Below are 23,635 nucleotides of genomic sequence, written 5' to 3'. Positions count from 1 at the left end.
CTTTCCAGGAGGATGAACTCCACTGCACGTAACCAGCTCAGAGTCTCCTCAGCAGGACCATCCCTGTGACACCACAGCTCCCTCTCCAATGACTCCAGGTATTAAATATCCAGAGCAATCCCATGGGGAGCCACCAGAGCACATCCCACAGATCCCAGGGCATGCTGTTGTTACTGAGATTAAAAGCAGCCATTAATGGGAAGCTCCACACGGCCCGTCCGTGTGTGCTGGGACCCCAAACCCCTGCCCTGGGCTGATCCCACAGGGATGGTGGGCAGCAGGGCAGGGGGGGAATCTGCCCCTCTGTCCCTTCAGGGGACACCCCCCTGCAGAGCTGCTCCAGCCCTGGGAACAACAGCAGGAGGATGTGGAGCTGCTGGAGAGAGTCCAGAGGAGGCCCCGGAGCTGCTGCCAGGGCTGGAGCCCCTCTGCTCTGGAGCCAGGCTGGGAGAGCTGGGGGGGTTCCCCTGGAGAAGAGAAGGCTCCAGGGAGAGCTGAGAGCCCCTGGCAGGGCCTAAAGGGGCTCCAGGAGAGCTGGAGAGGGACTGGGGACAAGGCCTGGAGGGACAGGACACAGGGAATGGCTTCCCAGTGCCAGAGGGCAGGGTTAGATGGGATACTGGGCAGGAATTCTTGGCTGGGAGGGTGGGCAGGCCCTGGTACAGGTTGCCCAGAGCATCTGTGGCTGCCCCTGGATCCCTGGAAGTGTCCAAGGCCAGGTTGGACAGGGCTTGGAGCAACCTGGGCTGGTGGAAGGTGTCCCTGCCCATGGCAGGGGAGGCACTGGATGGGTCCCTTCCCAGCCAAAGCATTCCATGACAGAAGCAAAGGCAGATGTTCATACCTTCAGTAGAAGTTATTTCAAACGTCAGATCTTCTCCACGGACAGAGACACATTTGGGTCACAGTTCCTGGAATATGCCCAGCTTCAGAAAATGGTTTCCATCCAGTGCAAATTCCTTCTCAAGCTTCCAATCCTGGAAAATATTTTTAAAAGTTACCATTAACCAAAGGCACCTGAGGGCCAAGGATTTTTATTTGTCTCCCATATGAAAACTTCCACAGAACCTTTTAGCCCAAATTAAAATCAGAGCAAGGCCGTAGGGGACGATCCACAAATCCCCCAGCTCCGTGGCACACACGACCCTCCCCGTTATCCCAGGGACCCCCTCCTGCAGCCCCGGGAATCGGGAACTGCCCAGCCCTGCCAGTGTGCAAGGCCAGGCTGGATGGGCTGGGAGCAACCCGGGAGAGTGGAAGGTGATTCACAAGAGGACTAAGCTTGGCTCAGCCCACTGAGCTCCCCCAGCACTGCAGAGCTGGGTTTAACCACGAATCCAGGAATTCCTGCTGAGCTGTGGGGATACAACCCAACAGAAGCAGCCCAGCAGCCAGCCCCTACATGGGAGAGAAGTAAAATACACTGTAAATATAAATGTGTTGCCTCAGCCTCTAATCAGTGATTGCTTAACTGCAGGTACAACACTCACCGAAACTGAGCTCACCCACCTGCAGACTCTTGATGGTGTTATTGGATTTAAAGTCTTTTGATGCCTTTTCCCCCACCATTTGTACCATAAAGTGTTTCCTCACAGAATCCCAGGATACCTGAGGCTGGAAAAGCCCTCCCAGCCCATGGATCCACCCCGGGCCCCATCCCCACCTTGTCCCCCAGCCCAGAGCACTGAGTGCCACGGCCAGGCCTTCCTGGGACACCTCCAGGGATGGGCACTCCAAACCTCCCTGGGCAGCCCCTGCCAAGGCCCCACCACCCTTTCCAGCAACAAATTCCTCCTCAGCCCCAACCTGACCCTCCCCTGGCCCAGCCTGAGGCCATTCCCTCTTGTCCTGTCCCTGTTCCAAGGATCAGAGCCCGACCCCTTTGGAGGTCACTGACTCCAAACCCCTGCCCTGAGCAGGGACACCTTCCCCAAGGAGCTCATCCACCACTCCCTGCTGATCCCCGAACGCTGGGAGAGCAGTAAAATCCTACAGATCCCTGGCTTCAGTGGACACTGAACATTGGGAGAGCAGTGAAATCCTACAGATCCCTGGCTTCAGTGGACACTGAACATTGGGAGAGCAGTGAAATCCTACAGATCCCTGGCTTCAGTGGACACTGAACATTGGGAGAGCAGTAAAATCCTACAGATCCCTGGCTTCAGTGGACACTGAACGTTGGGAGAGCAGTGAAATCCTACAGATCCCTGGCTTCAGTGGACACTGAACATTGGGAGAGCAGTGAAATCCTACAGATCCCTGGCTTCAGTGGACACTGAACACTGGGAGAGCAGTGAAATCCTACAGATCCCTGGCTTCAGTGGACACTGAACATTGGGAGAGCAGTGAAATCCTACAGATCCCTGGCTTCAGTGGACACTGAACATTGGGAGAGCTCAAGGCTGCAGCTGGAAGGGCCGTGGGAGAACACACAGACATCCTCAGCCCGGACAGAACAATCTGCTGAGGGCAGAGGGAGGAATGGGGGGGTTGGAAGGGAGAGCTTCCCTTGTTCTTCCAAGTCAGCTCTGCATCCCACAATCATGGAATCATGGAATGGTTTGGGGGGAAGGGACCTTAAAGCTCATCCAGTGCCACCCCCTGCCACGGGCAGGGACACCTTTCACTGGCCCAGGTTGCTCCAAGCCCTGTCCAACCTGGCCTGGGACACTTCCAGGGATCCAGGGGCAGGAGTTCACAGGGATATAGTTCAGTTCTAAGCCATGATGAAACCAAAGTGTGTTGCAGATTTTCCCCACATTTCTGTTCCAACCCCCTGTGAGCAGAGCCCACCTTCCCCACCACAGCCCTTAGGACAGCATCATTCCAAGGTATTCCACAGCCTTTTCATGGAATCCACTCAGGTAACAAGGAGAGCTCCTTAACCAGCAGCCTGAAACCCACTGTAAACCCCTCCAGTGCCTTTGGAAGAGCACAGCAGATCTGCACAAGAGATCCCTTCCAACCCTCAGAGAAGATCCTCTCTGGGCACAGCAAGAGGAACAGGACTCCTGCCTTCCCTGTACATTCCAGTGGCACCTCCCAGCAGGGAGCAGTGGGATGGAAGTGTATGGAAAAGGACACACACGGATGAAAAGGAGCTATTTTTAATGAAATTTAAAGTCTTCCCACTGCCTTAGTTACTTTAACAGGGTTGATCAAAAATACCAAACCAGATGAACTAAATTCAACCTTTTATATAAGTTATAATGTCCCTCAAGATTTTACTAATAAAGGAAGAATTTCAGTTCTTTGAATTAAGGGAAAAAAGGCTTTCCCAGGGTACCTCCACTGCAACCAAAGAGTCTGACACAGGACCAGGAACAACCATTAATGATTCTCTGAGCAGTCTGACCTCCACTTGGAGATATTTTGGGATACATTCAGTCTCTTCCCACCTGCTTTAAGAGTGACCACAACAAAAATTACAGAATCCCAGGATCCCTGAGGCTGGAAAAGCCCTCCCAGCCCATGGATCCCCCCTGGGCCCCATCCCCACCTTGTCCCCCAGCCCAGAGCACTGAGTGCCACGGCCAGGCCTTCCTGGGACACCTCCAGGGATGGGCACTCCAAACCTCCCTGGGCAGCCCCTGCCAGTGCTATTTAAAGGGAAAAATCCCATCCCAGTCTAGAGCAGCCAACCTTCCCAGCTTCTCCTCTCCAGCACAAGTGAGAGGTGCCAGGAACATGGAAGACAATCCAGAAATTCTCCCATTTTTGGGGTTTACACCATCAACACTCACATGGAGTTTCTGAAGTTGTGTTTTTCTGAGATCACCAACTCTTTCCTACCCCTACTTCTCCCTGCCAGGAATTCAGGGGTAAATGGGTGGAATGGCTGTAAAATGACCGAGGCACTGCACCAACCCTCAGCCAGAACTGCCAAGTTACACAGACACCAAATGACCCAGATGGTCACTCCAGACACTGCAGAGCCATTCCAGACCCCAAAGCCCTGTACCCTGCTCCTTCCCCCACACGGCCCCAGGATCACTGGGATATGTTTGGTCCTTTCCCCTTCCTCATTTTCAGGAAATAAATGAAGAAAGAAAGAAAGAAAGATCCTTCCACCAACTTTCTGAAACACGTAAGTTAAATATTCCCACAGTCCCCGGGTCTGACAGTAAACACACACCAACCCAAACAAACTGCTGGAGCAGGTCCAGGGAACATGGGAATGATCAGAGGGATTGGCATCTCTGCTCTGGGAGAGCTGGGGGGGTTCCCCTGGAGAAGAGAAGGCTCCAGGGAGAGCTGAGAGCCCCTGGCAGGGCCTAAAGGGGCTCCAGGAGAGCTGGAGAGGGACTGGGGACAAGGCCTGGAGGGACAGGCCAAGGGAGTGTCCAAGGGCAGGGACACCTTCCACTGGCCCAGGTTGCTCCAAGCCCTGTCCAACCTGGCCTTGGACACTTCCAGGGATCCAGGGGCAGCCACAGATGCTCTGGGTAACCTGGGCCAGGGCCTGCCCACCCTCCCAGCCAGCAATTCCTTCCCAATATCCCATCTGACCCTGCCCTCTGGCAGTTTTTTGGAATCCCTGTTCCATCCCAGTGGAGGAGCAGCTCCCTGTCCCTCTCTCCCTGGTGCTGGTGGCTGTTCCCAGTGCCTGTGGCTCACCCCTCACACCCCTCACACACAGTCCTCGTGGCAAACACTGGGTTCAACACATCTTTATCAGCTCAGGTTCACAGTGACAGCAAATTTCTTCTCCCCATGTGGACATTTGCAAAATGAGATGCAAATCATGAGGTCCCTGGAATGCTCCTGGTAACTGAAGAGGGAACCGAGACAGGCACTATTTTAAGCTCTTGGCCAAGCTCTGGGAATGTCTTTCACAGGAGCTGACCCGGCACAGAACCAGCACGTGGTGGTGACAGAGCTTCATCCAAACCCTTTCCAATCTGCATGGAGCTGTGCCAGGGCAGGGGCAGGCGGGATCTCAGGACAAGGCTGTTCCCCCAGAGGGTGGTTGGGCACTGCCCAGGCTCCCAGGGCAGTGGGCACAGCTCCAGAACTCAAGGAGTGTTTGGAGAACACTCTCAGAGCCAGGGTGGGATTGTTGGGGTGTCTGTGCAGGGCCAGGAGTTGGATCAATGATCCCTGTGGGTCCCTTCCAGCTCAGGACATTCCATGATCCCAAGTACAACCCAGGATGAATGTGAAGCTGCCGTGGATCTTTGATTGGACAATGAAACCCACAGAAGGTCCATCCCAAGGTCAGGCACCCCCGGACAAGGAAAGGCAGCTGAGGACTCTCCAGTGCTTTTATTTATGGCCATGAACCACCCAGACCTGCAAGGACAGGGCTTTAGTGCCAAATGGGCTGGTGGGAAGGGAGCTGGAGTCTCCAGGAGATCACTGGCAGGGGTGGAAGGTCCCAGGTGTCCCAGTGAGGGCCGGTGACTGCCAGGGCAGGGGCCAGAGCCACCCCACGCCGCCTGCAGCTCGTGCCAGCGCAGCCCAGGGCTGTGCCCGCTCCCAGCCCTCCTGGAAGGCAGCCCTCAGCCATTCTCAGACCTGTCAAGCCACTCAAAGGAAACAAGGCGAGGAGCGTTGCCAGGTTCGTACATAACACCACGCTCCAACCCCCCAGCAGCTTACAGCTTCTGTATTTTTATCCCTGAGCTCTTCCCAAGAAATTGGATCATTTGGGTTATCAAGATTTTTCGACTGCACCACTTCGGTTGCCTAAAAAGGGCCCAACTTTCCAGGAGAGAGAAGTAAACACCCTCCAAAATTCAGAGCACGCTATAAATGCCTCAAGTCGTCCCTGACAAGAGGCACATCTCAAAGTCTTCCTGTTGGAGAAGGGAGACAGAGATTCACCATCCTGGAGAAATTCAGGAGGAATTTGTTGCTGGAAAGGGTGGGGAGGCCTTGGCAGGGGCTGCCCAGGGAGGTTTGGAGTGCCCAGCCCTGGAGGTGTCCCAGGAAGGCCTGGCTGTGGCACTCAGTGCTCTGGGCTGGGGGCCAAGGTGGGGATGGGGCCCGGGGTGGATCCATGGGCTGGGAGGGCTTTGCCAGCCTCAGGGATCCTGGGATCCTGGGATTCAGTCTGTCAGGGGAAGGGGATCAAGAGCTATGGAATTATTTTAGAGCTCACTCTCAGCCCCCTCAGGCTCCTGCCTCGGACTCCCCAGGAACACACTCTCAGTTGCTGCTTCCAAGATGAAACAACACTGAATGTCCTCATTCACCTTCTAACACAGTCAGGATTAAATCCAAGATCTGCATGGATTCCTCCTCCATTCACACGAGGCTTGAAGGACCCAGAGGGGGGAAGGACACCCTTCCTATGTAAATAACTACTGGAGCTCAGGGCCAGGCTGGATGGGGCTTGCAGTAACCCGGGATGGTGGAAGGTGTCCCTGTCCATGGCACTGGATCAGCTTTAATGTCCTTCCCAACCCCAGCCAGCCTGTGATTCCATGATTCCATGAAAGCAGCCACAGCCTGTGATTCCATGATTCCACGAAAGCAGCCCCTCTGTTCCCCAATCAACACCACGCCACGAGCGCCCCTCGCTGGGAACAGCCTGGGATACACCGAGGGACAGGGGGATTCCAGGGGTTCTCCACCCCAATGCAGCCCCAGGACACCCTCGGAACTCACAGCACAGCAATGAAGCAACTCTTTTAACCCCAGAATTTTCCATAACTCCACTGTCACTCATCACTGCGCTCTCTGTTCCCTGCCCTCACTCCTTTGCTCGTTCCCTTGTGAAATCCCTGCCCAAAAGGCAGAGCAGGACACGCTGAGGCCTCGGAGGCAGCCACGGCCCCAGCAGATGTTCACAACCCCAGGCAGGATCTGCAGCCCACTGGACACCAAACTCTCGTGATCTCAGCTATTTCTGCCAAGCACATCAAAGCCTCAGGAACATCAAACCCAGCAATGAATGAGAGCCTTTATTCCCTCCCACAGCCCAGTGTATAAAATTATCAATTGCCTCTGTTGTACACAGTGAGCTTTGGAGTTAGTTATTAAATTAGTTCCGGGATAATTTAAATACCCCAAACCTTAAACTTTGCATTTGATACCAGGTTTCAGTCTCAGTAAAAATAAAGGACTTAGTACATCATTATTATATTACTTTATCTTCCTTCCACTGCCTCAAAGCCCCGGAACCTTCAGAGGTGAACGGTGAAAGGGTCACAGGTTTGTTTTGTGCAGGTGAAGGATGCAGCTCTGGGCAGGACAAACCAAAACCCAGCACTTTTTGCCTGCCAGCCACTCGCAGAGCAGGAGGTCACCAAAGCCCTGGTGAAGGGCAGAATGGCTTCCCAAGGGCTTCTGCAGTGGAAAGAGCTCCCTCGAGGGGCAGCTCCGATCCCTGCTCTGGGGAGCAGGGTCAGCACCCAGGGAAGGGCTGGAGCTGTGCCAGGGCAGGGTCAGGCTGGATCTCAGGGAAAGCTCCTTCCCCCAGAGGGGGGTCAGGCACTGCCCAGGGAAGAGGTCACAGCACCAGAGCTCAGGGAGCGTTTGGACAGCTCAGGGCAGGGTGGGACTGTTGGGGTGTCTGTGCAGGGCCAGAGGTTGGATGGATGATCCTGTGGGTCCCTTCCCACTCAGGACATTCCATGGTGAGGGTAGCCCTGCACTCCAGCACAGGATATTCCAGGGGTGAGGACATTCCATGGTGAGGGCAGCCCTGCACTCCAGCACAGGCCATTCCAGGGGTGAGGGCAGCCCTGCACTCCAGCACAGACCATTCCAGGGGTGAAGACATTCCATGGTGAGGGCAGCCCTGCACTCCAGCACAGGCCATTCCAGGGGTGAGGGCAGCCCTGCACTCCAGCACAGACCATTCCAGGGGTGAAGACATTCCAGGGGTGAGGGCAGCCCTGCACTCCAGCACAGACCATTCCATGGTGAGGGCAGCCCTGCACTCCAGCACAGGCCATTCCAGGGGTGAGGGCAGCCCTGCACTCCAGCACAGGCACCCACTGCTGCCTTCCCAGCTCTGGAGGGAAGGACAGGTCCCCCCTGCCAGAGCCACCTCCGGACCAAGGGAAGGTGCAGCACTGGGTGTTGGGGCACAGACACACCTCCCACAGGGGCACAGCACTGCCATCCAGCCCATGGGCACCCCGGCCAGCTCCTGCTCCTCCTGTCCTGTTCCCAGCTCGGCAGCTCCTCTCCCCCAGCCCGGCCTCGTGACTCGCTTCCCCTCAGGATCAGAAACACTCAGAGCACACCCCTGCCCCAAATCCACCCCCCAGAGAGGATGAACAGCCCCTGAGTGCCCCACACAGGGCACTGGTGTCGCTCCATGGCCACAGTGAGTGTGTGGGGATGGAGAACATGGAACAGAGGGATCTGTTCACCCCCAGTGGTAACACAGGCACAGAGCTGTGTGCACTACAGACCCCAGGATCCCTGAGGCTGGAAAAGCCCTCCCAGCCCATGGATCCACCCCGTGCCCCATCCCCACCTTGGCCCCCAGCCCAGAGCACTGAGTGCCACGGCCAGGCCTTCCTGGGACACCTCCAGGGATGGGCACTCCAAACCTCCCTGGGCAGCCCCTGCCAAGGCCTCCCCACCCTTTCCAGCAACAAATTCCTCCTCAGCCCCAACCTGACCCTCCCCTGGCCCAGCCTGAGGCCGTTTCCCCTTGGCCTGTCCCTTGTTCCCTGGCAGCAGAGCCCGACCCCCCCGGCTCCCCCCTCCTGGCAGGGACTTGCAGAGCCAGAAGGTCCCCCCTGAGCCTCCTTTGCTCCAGGATGAGCCCCCCCAGCTCCCTCAGCCCCTCCTGCTGCTCCAGACCCTTCCCAGCTCCCTTCCCTTCCCTGCACACGCTCCAGCCCCTCCAGGTCTCTCCTGGCTGAGGGCCCAGAACTGCCCCCAGGATTCCAGGGGGGCCTCCCCAGTTCCCAGCACAGGGACAATCCCTGCCCTGGGCCTGTGCCCACGCTGGGGCTGCCACAGCCCCGGGGCCATTGCCCTCCTGCCCCCTGGGCACAGCTGGGCTCATGTCCAGCCGCTGCCACCAGCACCCCCAGGGCCTTTTCCAGCTTTCCAGCCCCTCTGCCCCAGCCTGGAGCCTTCCTGGGGTTGGGGTGACCCAAGGGCAGGACCCGGCACTTGGCCTGGTTGACCTGCATCCCACTGGCCTCCGCCCATGGATCCCATGGATCCCATGGATCCAGCCTGTCCAGCTCCCTCTGCAGAGCTTCTGCCCTCCAGCAGACCCACGTCCCCCCCAGTGTGGTGCCATCCTGCACTCCCTGCACAGAGCAGGACCTGTGGTGCAGGAAAGGGGCTCCTTTGGCTTTTCTTTCCCTGAAAAGCTGCCCTGGGCAAACCCATTGTGAAGGCCTGTGAGTTGTAGGAATGTGCACCCGAAATGAAGAGCTACTTCTGATTCTTCTCGGCTTCTGAGGCTCCCTAATAAAGAGATGGTATCAAGAAGTGCTTTGTTTTGATGATCAACCTTATCCTCACCCAGTATCTCGTTAAACAGCCTCCTAATTGCTGCCCTACCCCATGCTAAGGACAGAATTTGCAAAGCTTCTTGATTTAAATGTGACTTTTTTAATTAACTGCAACACACCCAGACACTGGAGAAACCACAGCGCTTCAGAAGATGCAGGAAAAAGCTGCAGGAAAAGATCCCAAATATCCTGGGAACGGAATGGCAGAAAAAGGCCTTTTTTACCCAGTCAGTCAGGAGCACATGGAGCTGAACTCATCCCAAAAATCCAGCTCCACAGCCTGCCAGGCTCACACCAGCAGCGAGGGCAGAGCGACCCCCCGTTTCTGCCGTGTATTTCCCCAATAATGTGACAAGGTGAGCTCTTCCAGCTGCTCCTCCGGAGCTCCCCACGGAAGGGAAGCCCAGCAGCAGCTCCAGGGAACCCCGGGGGGGTTCTGTGCCTCACATTAAACATTAACCTCCGAGGGCAGCATTTGCAACTGCATTTGAATATTAAACAGGCAAAACAAAGTCCTGGGGTGCTCTGAGCGCTGATTTACAGCCCTTGCAGGACCCGAGGCTCCTCCTCCCCTTCCCTGCCAGGACCAGCAGCACTTTGATGCCACTCAGGGCTGTTTACTACGTGTTGTTTAAGCAACAAGTTTCGTTTCTTTCCTGGATCACCGCAGCTGAACCCTTCAGAAATGATTATTCCCAACCAGGCGGGATCCCCAAGCCCGGGGTTGGGTTCACTGGGATTCACCAGCGTTTCTCCCAAACCCCAGTCTGACAAGTCGCTCTCCACGCCGAGCTACTGACCTTGGACATTTGAATTTTTGCTGCCCACACAGAATAAGGCCAAATTCCAAAAGCAGCATCTTTCTGCTCAGAATAATGGGCAGCGAAGCAGCAGCATTTGCAAACTGAGATTTCCTGCTGCGCTCCAGTGAAGATCAAGAGCTGCACGTTCCAGATGCACCTTTTTTATCAGCACCACGGCCCCAAAGGAGCAAGAAAAACAACTGTTTGTGGTCCTTTCATGGCCCTTTGTTCAAGTTCAAAGCTTCCCAAGTGCTTTTGTGTCTCAGCCTGCACTAGAACAGCCCGACCTGTCGTACACTGCAGCTTTAACCAGAATATTCCAAAGCTGCCCTGTTCTCCCACCCAGCCAACACACAAACAAGGCCCCGGTGAACCAGGGCCTTAAATCTGAGATTAAACAGAGGGCAGGAACCTTCCAGGACGCTGCAGACACAGGCCACACAACGCTGCAGGAGTCCCACAGTTAAAACAGATATTAGGGCACTCCAGAAGCATCCTAGGATCCCAGGATCCCTGAGGTTGGAAAAGCCCTCCCAGCCCATGGATCCACCCTGTGCCCCATCCCCACCTTGGCCCCCAGCCCAGAGCACTGAGTGCCACGGCCAGGCCTTCCTGGGACACCTCCAGGGATGGGCACTCCAAACCTCCAGTGCCTGACAACCCCTTCCATGAAGAGATTCCTCCTCCCTGACCCAATTCCTTGGCACTGGGTGAAACACCTTCTCCATGACAAGGGACCACCAGCCTGCTTTCCCTGCATGGCACCACTTAAACTGTATTTATGGACAAGCTCCATCCATAAAACACCCTGAAAGCAAAACAACCCTTGGGAAACCTCAGACCCACCCTCAGGAGTTCCGTGGGTTTTACCTGGACAAAGAAACATCAAAGCTCAGGTTGCTCTTGAAAAAAACCAGCGCGACGTGCTCCTGATTTCAGGCCACATTCTGCTGTGTATTTGAACCTGCACTGCTGGAAAAAAAATGGTTTTCCTTTTCCAGGCAGTATTAGCAGGGAAAAAAATCAATCAGCTGGATCATCCCCCCAGACTGGTTCCCAACATCGTGTCCCAAATGTTCGTGCCAACAAGGAGGGAGGGCAGGGAAGTGCCGAAGGAAGAGCAGGAAGGGGACAACATTCCAGCAGCAGATCCAGCTGAAATGTCCATCCAACCACAGCCTGGAGCACTGGTTCCAAGAACTCAATCCCACTGTGACTGAATTCCCTTAATCTTACCCAAAACCCCTCCCAAAGACCATGGAATCCGTACGGTGAGGATTTCAAATCACCCAGAAGGAGGACATTTATCTTCCCAAGATTAACAGGGAATTCCAGGGATTGTATTAACTTTGGGAAAATAAATTAACATCAACCTTGCACAAAAGATCATCCAGAGTTGTCTTGACATTGGAATTATGGAATGATTTGGGTGGGGTTTGGAGCAACCTGGGCCAGTGGAAGGTGTCCCTGCCCGTGGCAGGGGTGGCACTGGATGGGCTTTGGGGTCCCTTCCCACCCAAACCATTCCAGGGTTCTCTGACTGCCCACCAGGAGTTCAAAGCAGCCAACACACAGGAACTGTGGGGATCCCCTCCAGCAACAACTGCCTCTCAAGTATTAAAACCTGAACCCCTCAGTCAGCACAACACTGTTCCTTTTATCCAGGGCCTTGAGATCCTCCTGTTGCTCCAAACACTGGCTCTGCTGGTTGGTTGTTGGTGATTCCACCTGCTTTTCCCAAAATAACATATTCCTGACCAGGGCACAGTCCAGCAGCTCTAAACAAACCAGGATTACGCAACGAGACCTTCCCCACATGGCAAAAGTCTCCCGTGACCACCAGTGAGTCCCTTTCACTTCCCTGCTCCTCGTTAGGGCTCCAGCACTGATCCAACCTCCAGGATACACAAACCATCTTTACCTGCTGTTCCCTCCTGAAACTAAAAATAACTAAACAGTTTTGTTCTTGGGAACTGCACCACTTCAGTCCAACATTTGCTTCCAGGTATTTGAGCAAACAGCACGTAGAAGCTCGAAGAATCCCAGGATCCCTGAGGCTGGAAAAGCCCTCCCAGCCCATGGATCCACCCTGGGCCCCATCCCCACCTTGTCCCCCAGCCCAGAGCACTGAGTGCCACGGCCAGGCCTTCCTGGGACACCTCCAGGGATGGGCACTCCAAACCTCCCTGGGCAGCCCCTGCCAAGGCCTCACCACCCTTTCCAGCAACAAATTCCTCCTGACATCCAAAATCCACCAACAAAAAATGAAGTTGAAGTGGTGATTTTTTTTTTCTGCAAGACACAACATTCCTCAGCAGAGGAAATGAAAACGGAGAACCAGGAGAGGGGAGGCCACGGACCCACTGGAAAGCACCACCCCCATCACCACTGATGCCCTGTAACAGTTAATTTATGAGTTAGCTCAGGCCCGGGGTGACAGAAGCCACAGGAAAACAGAAGCAGTGAAACGAGCTGCCTGTTTTGCAAGAGGAAGCCGCGGGTTCGGTGTAACATCCACGCCATGGAACACACAGTCCCTCCTGGCACCACATCCCAAAACACCCCAGCACCACTGGGCATCCTCAGGCCCCGGCAGAACCGTGAGAACTCCTCTGCTGCCTCACCCCGAGCATTCACAGCCCTCAGTCCCACACAGCAGCCTGGGCCGGCCACCAAGGCCAAGGAAACAACTGCCTGCACCAGTGAGAAACCTGCTCAGCCTCGGGGCCCCTCCAGGACAAACCCCGTGTGCTGCCCCCCGAGGTGGCAGAGCAGCCATCACCAGCCTGCATGGGCCCAGCACACAGCTCCTCCTCTGGCTCACACCGCTTCCCAGGATCATGGAATCACGGAATGGTTTGGCTGGGAAGGGAGCTTAAAGCCCATCCAGTGCCACCCCTGCCATGGGTAGGGACACCTTCCACCAGCACAGGTTGCTCCAGCCTGGTCTTGGACACTTCCAGGGATCCAGGGGCAACCACAGCTTCTCTGGGAAACCTGGGTCAGGGCCTGCCCACCCTCCCAGCCAGCAATTCCTTCCCAATATCCCATCTGACCCTGCCCTCTGGCACTGGGAAGCCATTCCCTGTGTCCTGTCCCTCCAGGCCTTGTCCCCAGTCCCTCTCCAGCTCTCCTGGAGCCCCTTTAGGCCCTGCCAGGGGCTCTCAGCTCTCCCTGGACCCTTCTCTTCTCCAGGGGACCCCCCCCAGCTCTCCCAGCCTGGTTCCAGAGGGAAGATGCTCCTGTCCCCTTATCAGCTTGGTGGCCTCCTCTGGACCTGCTCCAACAGCTCCATGTCCTTCTGAAGTTGGGAGCACCAGAGCTGTGCCCAGTAACCCCTCACACAGTTCTGGGAAACCAACTGTGCTGGTCACGTGCAGGACAACAACTCCAGTCTGCTTTAATGCTTTGGTCTTACAGAGGTGCCTGCACGATCCCAAATCCTTCACAGCCCTGCTTCCAGCTCCAAACTTATCCAGCAGCCACGGGACATCCCCCAGCAGAGCCCAGGGCACATGGCAAAGCACAGTCAGTGTCCCAGAGGCTGGAGAGCCCGAGCTGCTGCCTCGTGCCCCTGGCCCAGGTGAGCAGGTCCCTGCCACAGCCCTGCCCTGAGAGTGGCTCCTGCTCCCAGAGCCTTCTCTCCTAATGGGGAGATATTTATACTGTGGATGACTAATCCCAATTAGTCACCCAGACTCCCTTTGCAGGAGGGGAGAAACGAGCGCTCCTCCAGCAAAACTCGGCTTTATTTTAGACTTCTGCACGGAAAGGGAATAAGCAGCTGGTTCTCTCCACCGACTAAAAACGGATTCCTAAATGCTACCTCAGAAGTGGGGATTTACATCACAGAGGGGTGAACTCTGGGGAGAGGTTCCAGCCCCTTGAACGTGAAGGCAGAGTCTGAAACAGTGTCAGGGGGGAAAGGACTTAGAAAGTCATGGAAGAAAATAAAAAATCCTTAAAGAAATGTAGTATACACCACGGACAGGGCAACCTTAAAAAGGGAAATCACGGAATGGTTTAGGTGGGAAGAGACTTTAAAGACAATCTCATTCCAACCACAGGCAGGGGAACCAAGGACTAGGAGTGAAAAACAACTGAGCACCAAGAAAAACAATCTTCCAATTAAAAAAATGAAAAGGAAACACACAACAGAACTAAGCTGAAAACTCATCATTTAGTGTTTTCTAACGTGTTGAACAACGTGCAGAGTGAGCAGCTGGGGCAGGGGCTGAGGGCTCTCGGGATGACCGGGATGTTCCATTGCCAAGGCTCAGCTTGCATGACTCTGCCATGGAGTCCCAGCTGATGTCACCACTGCAGCCCCACTGCAGCCCCCGGCACATCCCACTGCCCGGGAACATCCCAGCACTGGGCTCGTGCTCAGGGAAACAGAAAATCATGGAATGGGATGGGTGGGAAGGGACCTCAAAGCCCATCCATCAGGGCAGGGACACCTTCCACTAGACCCTGCCCTTGGACACTTCCAGGGATCCAGGGGCAGCCACAGATGCTCTGGGTAACCTGGGCCAGGGCCTGCCCACCCTCCTAGACAGCAATTCCTTCCCAATATCCCATCTAGCCCTGCCCTCTGGCACTGGGAAGCCATTCCCTGTGTCCTGTCCCTTCAGGCCTTGTCCCCAGTCCCTCTCCAGCTCTCCTGGAGCCCCTTTAGGCCCTGCCAGGGGCTCTCAGCTCTCCCTGGATCCTTCTCTTCTCCAGGGGAACCCCCCCAGCTCTCCCAGCCTGGCTCCAGAGCAGAGGGGCTCCAGCCCTGGCAGCAGCTCTGGGGCCTCCTCTGGACTCTCTCCAGCAGCTCCACGTCCTTCCAATGGTGGGAGCCCCAGAGCTCTAAAAGGAACCCTGAGAAGCTCCCAGGAGAGGGGAGGTGTCCCCTGCCAGACCTGCTCCCCGCAGGCCCGGGGCCGGCACAGACACACCAGGAACACGTTGCACCACAAGCGCCGAGATCCAACCACGCCCTGTTTAAATCCCCGGCAGAGCCCTGGCTCTGTCACTGCTCCTTCCCGGGTCACCTGTCCCTGCACCCTCCCTTGGGGCAGCGCTGGCTGGCAGCTCCACCCGAGCCCAGGAGCTCTGGGCACACAGGGCAGGGCTGGCACGGGGCCATGGGCTCTCCGAGGTCTCATCCCACAGGGATCCCGGAGCCAGCACAGGCCAGCCTGGCCCCGGGCCCGAGTCTGTGCAACTGTGCCCTTCGTCCTCTGGCTCAGGGACACGGGGTACAGCTTTCAACCTGTCAGCTCAGAGCCTCAATTATCCTCCGAAAAGGAAAGAAATCCATCTTAACATAAAAGAATTCAATTAAATGGCCTCCCGGGGATCTGCTGAGGGAGGAAAACACAAATAAACAGCTCAAGAAACACAGCGTTTCTCATCCCACCCCGCTGCACAGACAGGCGAGGAGCTGGAACCATCTGCAGGCTTTGCAAGGCCAGGAGGACGGACAGAAAGGAAGGAATTGCCACAGGGAAGAGAACCCAAAGTGCCAAGGCAGCCCCATCCTGCCTCCTCTGAGCTCACAGCATTCAGTCACCGCAGAAGACCAAAGGCAAAACCGAAACTGAGGTAGCTGGTATGCTGTTTGCTTCTTCCTTCCTGGAGCTGCAGCAAGACAGGCCATCTCCTCTCCTGCAGCCTCAGCAGTTCTGTCTCCCCCAGTGCCAGGCTCTGCTCTGCTGCCATCGCTCCGAAAGCTGCCCAGCAGAATCACAATCAAAGTGCTCCAGAGTTATCAGTGTCACTCCAGGCCACAGAGCTCTGAACAGCAGCAAACTGCAGCACTGAGATCAAATCTAACCCCCAGCCCCCAGCACAGGCACGCTGGAAGAGCAGCAGGGCCACTGCCAGCTCCACACGACCCCTGCACTGAGCAATCCTTGTCTTTGGGAAGCCTTCTTTGCAAACCCACCAAACCAGAGTTCCACAGGGCTCCATCTTTGGCCCAGGGCTCTTCAACAGCTCCAGGAAGGACCTGGACACAGCTCCAAGGGACAGATGATACAGAACTGGGAGGAGCTGCTGACTCCCCCAAAGGCAGAGAGGCCCTGCAAGGAGACCTGCACAAATCCAAGGGCTGGGAACCACCGTGTGGAGTTTAACACAGACAAGGGCAGCTCCCATCTCTGCTCCCATCTCTGCTCTGGTGACTGGGACAGCACCCCAGGGAAGGGCTGGAGCTGTGCCAGGGTAGGCTCAGGTTGGATCTCAGGGAAAGGTCCTTCCCCCAGAGGGTGGTTGGCACTGCCCAGGCTCCCCAGGGCAGTGGGCACAGCCCCAAGGCTGCCAGAGCTCAGGGAGCCCTTGGACAATGCTCTCAGGGCCAGGGTGGGATTGTTGGAGTGTCCTGGGCAGGGCCAGGAGCCGGACTTTGATCCATGTGGCTCCTTCCAGCTCAGGACACTCTATATTCTGTGGAAAGCTGAGACAGTGAAGCTCCTGGGTCTGCTGTGGTCAGGAAGAGCTGTGAGCTCTCCCTGCCTCCAGTGACTCCCTGACCTTTGCCATTTCACAGGAGGTTGTTTTCTCACGCCTTCCGGCTTCCCCTCCTGCCCAGATAAGCCCCGTGTCCTCAAGCACCCGGCGCTGACTGGGGAAGGAGCGGGCTGTTTGTGGGGCTGGGACACCGGGCACGGCCACCCCCGCTCCCGGGGAACAGGTGGACACAGGGAAAGGGAGAGGGAGAGGAGGAGCATCCCGGCCGCACAGCTGCCAGCTCAGCCCGACATCCGAACTGCCCTCTGACATCACCCTCAGCCGCACTCTGCTGACACCCCTGTGCAAGGCCCAGGCTTTGGTTTGAAGGGGCCCCTGCCAAAAATGACAGTCTTCCTCAGGCTTCAGGTCCTGCCGTGCAGACATTTATTATCTCAACTGTTCACAGCTTCATCTGGGGCTGCATGGCCCCAGTAAACCCAGGGATGGAACGTCAAACTTCCCCCTTCCGGTCCCGATCCAACACCAACGTGTGTGGCATTCAGATTCCACCCAAATCCGAGCCCCTCTCGTCTGAGGTTTTTCAGCTTGGCTGTGAAAGCGTCATTTCCTGAGCTAACTGATATTTATTTGCCCAGGTTTCCCTCCAAACCAGAGGTAGCACACAGGTAAGAACAGCCGATAATAATGTCAATATTGGTTACTGCAGTGCTGGCAGATCAAAAACGAGGAGCAGGGAAGACCATCCTGGAGGAGGGGGAGGATGGTGGCAGGAACAGAGACCCAGAGAGGGAAAGGGAAAAGCACAAGTAGAGAAACACAGCAGCGGCCAGAAAAGACAACACACTCCTGCTTCCAATAATATTGAATCAAAGGAGACACTTAAGACCCTTTGTTGCTACTCCTGGTCACACAGAGGCCACATTCCTTCCCTGAGCCTTCCATAAACCCCCGACATCTGCGGATTTTCCGTGCACAGGAGGTAACACACACTCCAGCCCACAAATGTAATTAGGAGCAGGACTGTGCTCCCTGTGACCAGACCAGGAGCGAGCGGCTGCTGCTCAGGGGCCACTCCGTGTCCAGCGGCTCAGCCCGGCGCTGCCGTCACTCATTAACACACTCTATTAACTCCCCAATTAGTCTGTCGGTCCTTCTGCATCCAGCAAAACAAGACCTCCCACAAATCTTCCTCCTTGCAAAGTTCTCTGAAGTCCTGTCAGCCTGGACCGGGCTCCCCCGGGCAGTGGTCACGGCCCCAGAGCTCCAGGAGCGTTTGGACAATGCTGGGGGGATTCTGGGGGTCCTGTGCAGGGCCAGGAGTTGGACTTTGATCCCTGTGGGTCCCTTCCAGCTCAGGATATTCCATGACTCCATGACTGCACCACCCCACTTCTGCTTTGCTCTCGACTCACCAACCTCACCCGCCTTTCCCGCGCCATTTACACCCAAATTTCCCAGTTCTTCTTGTTGTTCTACTCCTGTTCCAAAAACATTCACTCCAGCAAGAGACTCTCCTCTTTCTTGGCATTCCAGTTTGCCCATTTTTATGGCTGAGCTTATTCCAGTGCTGCAGCTACTGCCCTTCAGGCACTGCACTCTGACTCCCAGCCCCTGTTAAGAGTCCATCCTGCTGGGTGACACCCGTGGAGTCACGATCCCAAACACGATCCCAAACACGATCCCAAACACGTCATCCACGGCTTTTCCCCTGGCACACACCTGACAGGTGTCACCTCCAGCAAGGCAGAGCAGGAAGCTCAGCCCCCTGTTCCCAGCCCTGAGCCCTCCCCAAACCCTGGTGACCAGGACAGGGCCCAGGGAAGGGCTGGAGCTGTGCCAGGGCAGGGTCAGGTTGGATCTCAGGGAAAGGTTCTTCCCCCAGAGGGTGGTTGGCACTGACCAGGCTCCCCAGGGCAGTGGGCACAGCCCCAAGGCTGCCAGAGCTCCAGGAGGGTTTGGACAACACTCTGAGGGACAGGGTGGGATTGATGAGGTGTCTGTACAGGGCCAGGAGTTGGATCAATGATCCCTGTTGGTCCCTTCCAGCTCAGGACATCCCAGGATTCTGTGATGCTGGAATTCCTCTGTACCACTGCTGGGCTCAGGGAAGAACAGTTTTGGGTTTCCTTTGCCACCACAAAGCTCCAGGGAGAACTCCAACGAAGCACAGAGCATGGAAAACACCACGGGAAAACGCCTTGGATATCTCCCTACCAAAGAGGAGCAGAAGCTCAACAAACAGATTCCTCCTGCACTCAGGATCCCACTGTGTGGGGACAGCAGGGATGTAATTCCCTCCAGCTGGCTCCCAGTCCAACCAGTAAACTACTCAGGACTGGGGATCCCAGCTGGAGCAGAGCCAGGCCCCACCAGCCCCCCCTTTCCCCAGGGAAGCTCTGCAATCCAGGCTGTGCCACTCCCAGCAGAGGCCTGGAGCTTCCCAAAAATCCCTTAAGCCCACAGACTGCTTTTTCACTGGTAAAAAGCCCCAAACATCAGCCCTCAGAGAGAGCTGCCTCTTCGTTATTATTTTTGACAGTCTCCAAGTCCTGAAGTCAGAAATCCCTCCCACAGCACAAGGCAGAGCTCATGGAACACCAGGTGGAGCAGGAGGATGCTCCAGAGCTCCTGCATCCCACAGCAAACGTTCTCCCCCACCCCGAGGCTCTGCAGGAACTCATTCCCACCCGGCTCTGCCCAGCACTGCTGCAGCACCACCCAGCAGCACCACTTCCAGCCAGGACCCTGTCCCACACCCCTGCAGGAACTGCAACGTTAACCCAAAGCACAAAACCCACCAGAAATATCCGTGTACACACAGAAAACCAGCCTTTGTTCCTGTCCAACCCCTATCACCCTCTCCCGAGCAAATGTCACTCAGACCAGCCCAGACCATGGTGTGCTCCCACTGCACAGCCCAAAATTTAACTTTGCTTCCCATGAGATCACCATGGGTTGCCATGGAAATCCCTATACTACCATCCACCAGGGGTTTTTTTTTACCACTGAAGTATTTTGGCAGCACATTCACTTTTAAGTGTCAGAGTAATAAGAGAAAACATCAATGTTTCTTCTCTCATCAGTCTTAGAAACAGAGCTTTATAACCCAAATCTGCTCCCAAGAGCTTGGCTCAAACCTGTGGGGCTGGGCAGGGCCGGAATCACAACTTGGTCCTTTCTGAGAGAGAAAATGAAATGACAAAAACAAGCCTCAAGTTTTTAAAATATCGATTTTCAAGTGGGGGATGGAGGGAGGAAAAACCCCTCAGGTCCCTCCGAGTTCTCTCAGTTTCTCTTTTTCACTTCCTAGTTTGGTTTTTTTTTTTTTAGCTGGTGCAAAACAAGGCCCTCGGATCCAGCAGGGCCCTCCCAGGAGCTGTTTCTCTGTCAGATCAGGTCCTGTGGTGATTCCTTCGGTGGCCTCGGCTCCCACCCCGGTTTATGGTCGTTAATAAAACCGCCCCAGGGACATTTATGGCCAAATTCTGCACCCCGAGGTTGGCGGGTCCCCCGCAGGGTGACACCCCTGGGAGGGTGACACCCCACCTCTGACCCCCGGGGGGTGACCTGAGCCCGAGGAAAGGGGGATCACCAACCGCTGACCCCCAGAGGAGGAACCCGACCCCCGGGAGGGTGACCTGAGCCCCGGGGGGGAACTGACCTTTGAGAAGGGGACCAGACCCCAGGAGGAGGACCTGACTCCCAGAGGAGGAATCAGACCCCCGGGAGGATGAACCTCAGGAGGGGAACTTGACCCCAAAGGGAGGGTCCTGACCCCAAAGGGAGGGTCCTGACCCCAAAGGGAGGGGGGGCCAGAACCCCCAGAACGGGACCAGCTGCTCGGGAGGGCGACCTGACCCCTGAGAGGGGGATCTGACCCCCAAGAACGGGACGAGACCCTCGGGAGGGGGACACGACCCTCGGGAGGAGGAGCCCCAGGAGGGTGCCCTGGCCCTCGGCAGAGGGGCCCTGACCGCTGACCCCCAGCCTCTGACCCCCGGAGGGATGTGACCCCCGGGAGGTGAGCAGACCCTCGGGAGGGGGATCTGACCCCCGAGAGGAGTGACCTGCCCCCCGCCCTGACCTTGTCACCACCGTTCCCAACAGCCCCAGCCCTTGCCCGCGGGCCGGGCGCGATCCAGGGGCGATCCAGGGGCGATCCAGGGGCGATCCCGGCGCCCCCGGCCCCCGCGGTCCCCCCCGGCCCGCCCCGCTCGCACCAAAACACGGGAAAAGGAAACTGTCAGGCGCAGACCGGGCGGATTTAACCCAGATCCGCACGAACCGGGGCGGCGGGGGCCCGGCCCGGGGCTCGGCGGCGGAGGTTGTTAACCCCCCAAACGGTGCCGAACACCCGGAGCGCGGGGGAGGCTCCCGGAGGCCGGAGCGGAGGCGGGGGGGCGGCGGGGCCCGGCCCGCGGCGCCGGGCCCGGCCCGACCCCGGCCCCGCGCGGGAGGGCGGCGGTGCCAGGCGGGTCTCACCTGCGGTGCCGGGCGGGCCGCGGGCGCTGCCGGGCCGGGCGGGGGCCGGGCCCGGGGCTGGGCCGGCCGGGGCTGCGGGGCAGCGGCGGCGGAGCGGCGGCGGCGGCGGCTCCAAAATGGCGGCGGCGCCGCGGCTCCCTCAGGGCGGGGGGAGGGGGCGGGGCCAGCGGGAGGGGCGGGCCGGGGGTTGGGGAGGGGGCGGGGCTATGGCCGGGGGGGCGGGGCTACGGCGGGGGGAGGCACCGCGAGGGGCGGGAACGGGGACACCGGGATGGGGACATGGATGGGGACATGTATGGGGACAAGGATGGGGGTACGGGGATGGGGACACCGGGATGGGGACATGGATGGGGACATGGATGGGGACATGGATGGGGGTACGGGGATGGGGACACCGGGATGGGGACATGGATGGGGACATCTGGATGGGGACATGGATGGGGATGCGGGGATGGGGACATAGATGGGGACATGGATGGGGACACCGGGATGGGGATGCGGGGATGGGGACATGGATGGGGACATGGATGGGGGTACGGGGATGGGGACACCGGGATGGGGACATGGATGGGGACATGGATGGGGACATGGATGGGGACATGGATGGGGATATACGGGGATGGGGACATGGATGGGGACACCGGGATGGGGATGCGGGGATGGGGACATGGATGGGGACACCGGGATGGGGACATGGATGGGGACATGGATGGGGACATGGATGGGGATGTGGGGATGGGGACATAGATGGGGACATAGATAGGGACATGGGCATGGGGACACCAGGATGGGGATACGGGAATGGGGACACGGGAACAGGGACGAGGGAACAGGGACGGGGACACGGGGATGGAGTAGGGAAAAGGGAAGGGGACACTGACAGAGGGACAGGGATGGGGATGGGGACAGGGACAACAGAGTCAGGGACACGGGGACGGCGATGGTGGCAGAGATGGGGACATGGGGACGAGAACCGCGGGACGAGGACTGAAGCACGGGGACGAGGACAGGGATGAAGATGGTGGGCCGGGATGGGGCTGGGGACAGGGACAGACAGTGGGACGGGGCGGGGCGATGGGGACACGGAGGCGGGGACGGTGACAGGGGACGGGGTCATGGGGACGGGGGAACGGGGATGGTGGGGCGGCCCCAGCCCTGCGGGCGGAGTTGGGGGCGAGGGGACGGGTCACAGCCCGCGGCAGCCCCCGGGCCCTCGGGGGTGGATCGGGGGGACATGGGGACAGCGGGAGCCTTCCCGAGGCCACTGCCCTCGGGCGGGAGGGGGAAGATCCCCCGTTCCCACCTTCCCTCCTGTGGGGATGGCCCCGGAGAGCGGCCCTGTCCGGGGTCTGCGGCGTTAAATGGGGGCGACAGCGTCCCCTGTGCTCAGAGAGGCGGGACGAGCATGGAGCAGGGGGGGGAAAGAGGAGGAGGAGAGAAAAGGGCCACCAGGGCCGGGGGAAGGACATCTCTGAGTCCTGCTGGCAGCCCGGGCTCCCTGGAGTCGCTGTCACCGTGCCCGGATCTGCCTTCACTCGGGGACAAACTGCTTTCCAAGTGCCAGCATCCTCCAGGAACCCGGCAGGAACCCATCCAACCCCTAATTCCACAGGGAATTCCTACCACGAGACTTACCACTCATCTGCCCTTCGAGGCCTTGACCCTGCAGATATTCCTGCCGGGGTTAAAATTTACAGGGAAATCGGGGGCTTTGCCACGCAAAAACCCCACACTTCTGTACTGCCATGTTTACAGGGCTCATGGAATCATGGAATCATGGAATGGTGCGGGTTGGAAGGGACCTTAAAGCTCATCTTGTTGCACACCCCCCCCCCCCAGGGGCAGCGTTTTTGCCGCAGAAACGCCACCAAAAATGTCCCCCGTGACTAAATGGGTAAAATTCCTCGTTCATGGCTGGTTTTTCACTGTGAGGGCTGGAAGGGAAAGACTCCAAGAATTTATCCTGCCCCCAGTGTGGTAATTAGCACTTTGGGGGCCATTAATAAGGGCAAAAATAGCCCAGCCTCAGGAGTTTCACTTCTCTGTTTTGTCTGTTGGGGGGAAATGAGCTTATAAAGCATTTTCTGTGGCTTATTGTGGCTTCTGGGGACAGGATGACACCCATCTAAGCAGCTCCCAAATCTTCCAGCCCACCCAGAGTGTTTTCCCGTCCCCAGGCAGCGCAGGAGGGATGGGACTGTACACCCTGTCTCCTCCAGCTGATTTCTAGAGTTCCAGTCTTGGAACAGCTTCCTTGTTTTCTGCTCCAGCCCTCTGGAACACACTAAAATACAGCTGAACTCTGTGCTTGGCAGCAGCAGGGGCAGGAGCTGCCAGCTCAGCTCACCTCTCCTGGCCAGCACAGGGACAGCACAGGGGCAGGACAGGGGCAGGGACAGGGGCAGGAGAGGGGCAGGGACAGGGATAGGACAGGGGCAGGAACAGCCACCCCAG

General features: G+C 57.4%; 2 protein-coding genes across 4 annotated transcripts in view; both read right to left on the bottom strand.

The window, feature by feature from the left end:
* The window catches only part of PPP6R2 (protein phosphatase 6 regulatory subunit 2), a 68,624-nt gene extending 47,336 nt beyond the window's left edge, over nucleotides 1-21,288 (bottom strand). For both annotated transcript variants that reach the window (XR_007900943.1, XM_051773645.1), the window contains exons 1-2: nucleotides 21,182-21,288; nucleotides 845-977 (exon numbers count right to left, since the gene is read on the bottom strand). The gene's annotated coding sequence lies outside the window, so the exon portion shown is untranslated. The remainder of the gene's footprint in view (nucleotides 1-844; nucleotides 978-21,181) is intronic.
* Nucleotides 7,774-23,635, bottom strand: part of LOC127463816 (uncharacterized PE-PGRS family protein PE_PGRS54-like) — a 25,780-nt gene continuing 9,918 nt past the window's right edge. The window contains exons 2-3 of one of the 2 annotated variants that reach the window (XM_051773737.1): nucleotides 12,344-12,419; nucleotides 7,774-10,805 (exon numbers count right to left, since the gene is read on the bottom strand). In XM_051773737.1, coding sequence (XP_051629697.1) covers nucleotides 8,178-9,104 — 927 coding nt within the window. In that variant the 5' untranslated portion in view covers nucleotides 9,105-10,805; nucleotides 12,344-12,419 and the 3' untranslated portion in view covers nucleotides 7,774-8,177. The remainder of the gene's footprint in view (nucleotides 10,806-12,343; nucleotides 12,420-23,635) is intronic. The other variant, XM_051773736.1, reaches the window with a different exon arrangement.

The sequence above is a fragment of the Manacus candei genome, unplaced genomic scaffold (genome assembly GCF_025592945.1).
Source record: "Manacus candei isolate 608988 ecotype Guabito, Panama unplaced genomic scaffold, ASM2559294v1 h1tg000174l, whole genome shotgun sequence".
Classification (NCBI taxonomy): domain Eukaryota; kingdom Metazoa; phylum Chordata; class Aves; order Passeriformes; family Pipridae; genus Manacus; species Manacus candei.
The sequence above is the reverse complement of the archived record's forward strand: the minus strand, read 5'-3'. Positions and strand labels throughout refer to the sequence as shown.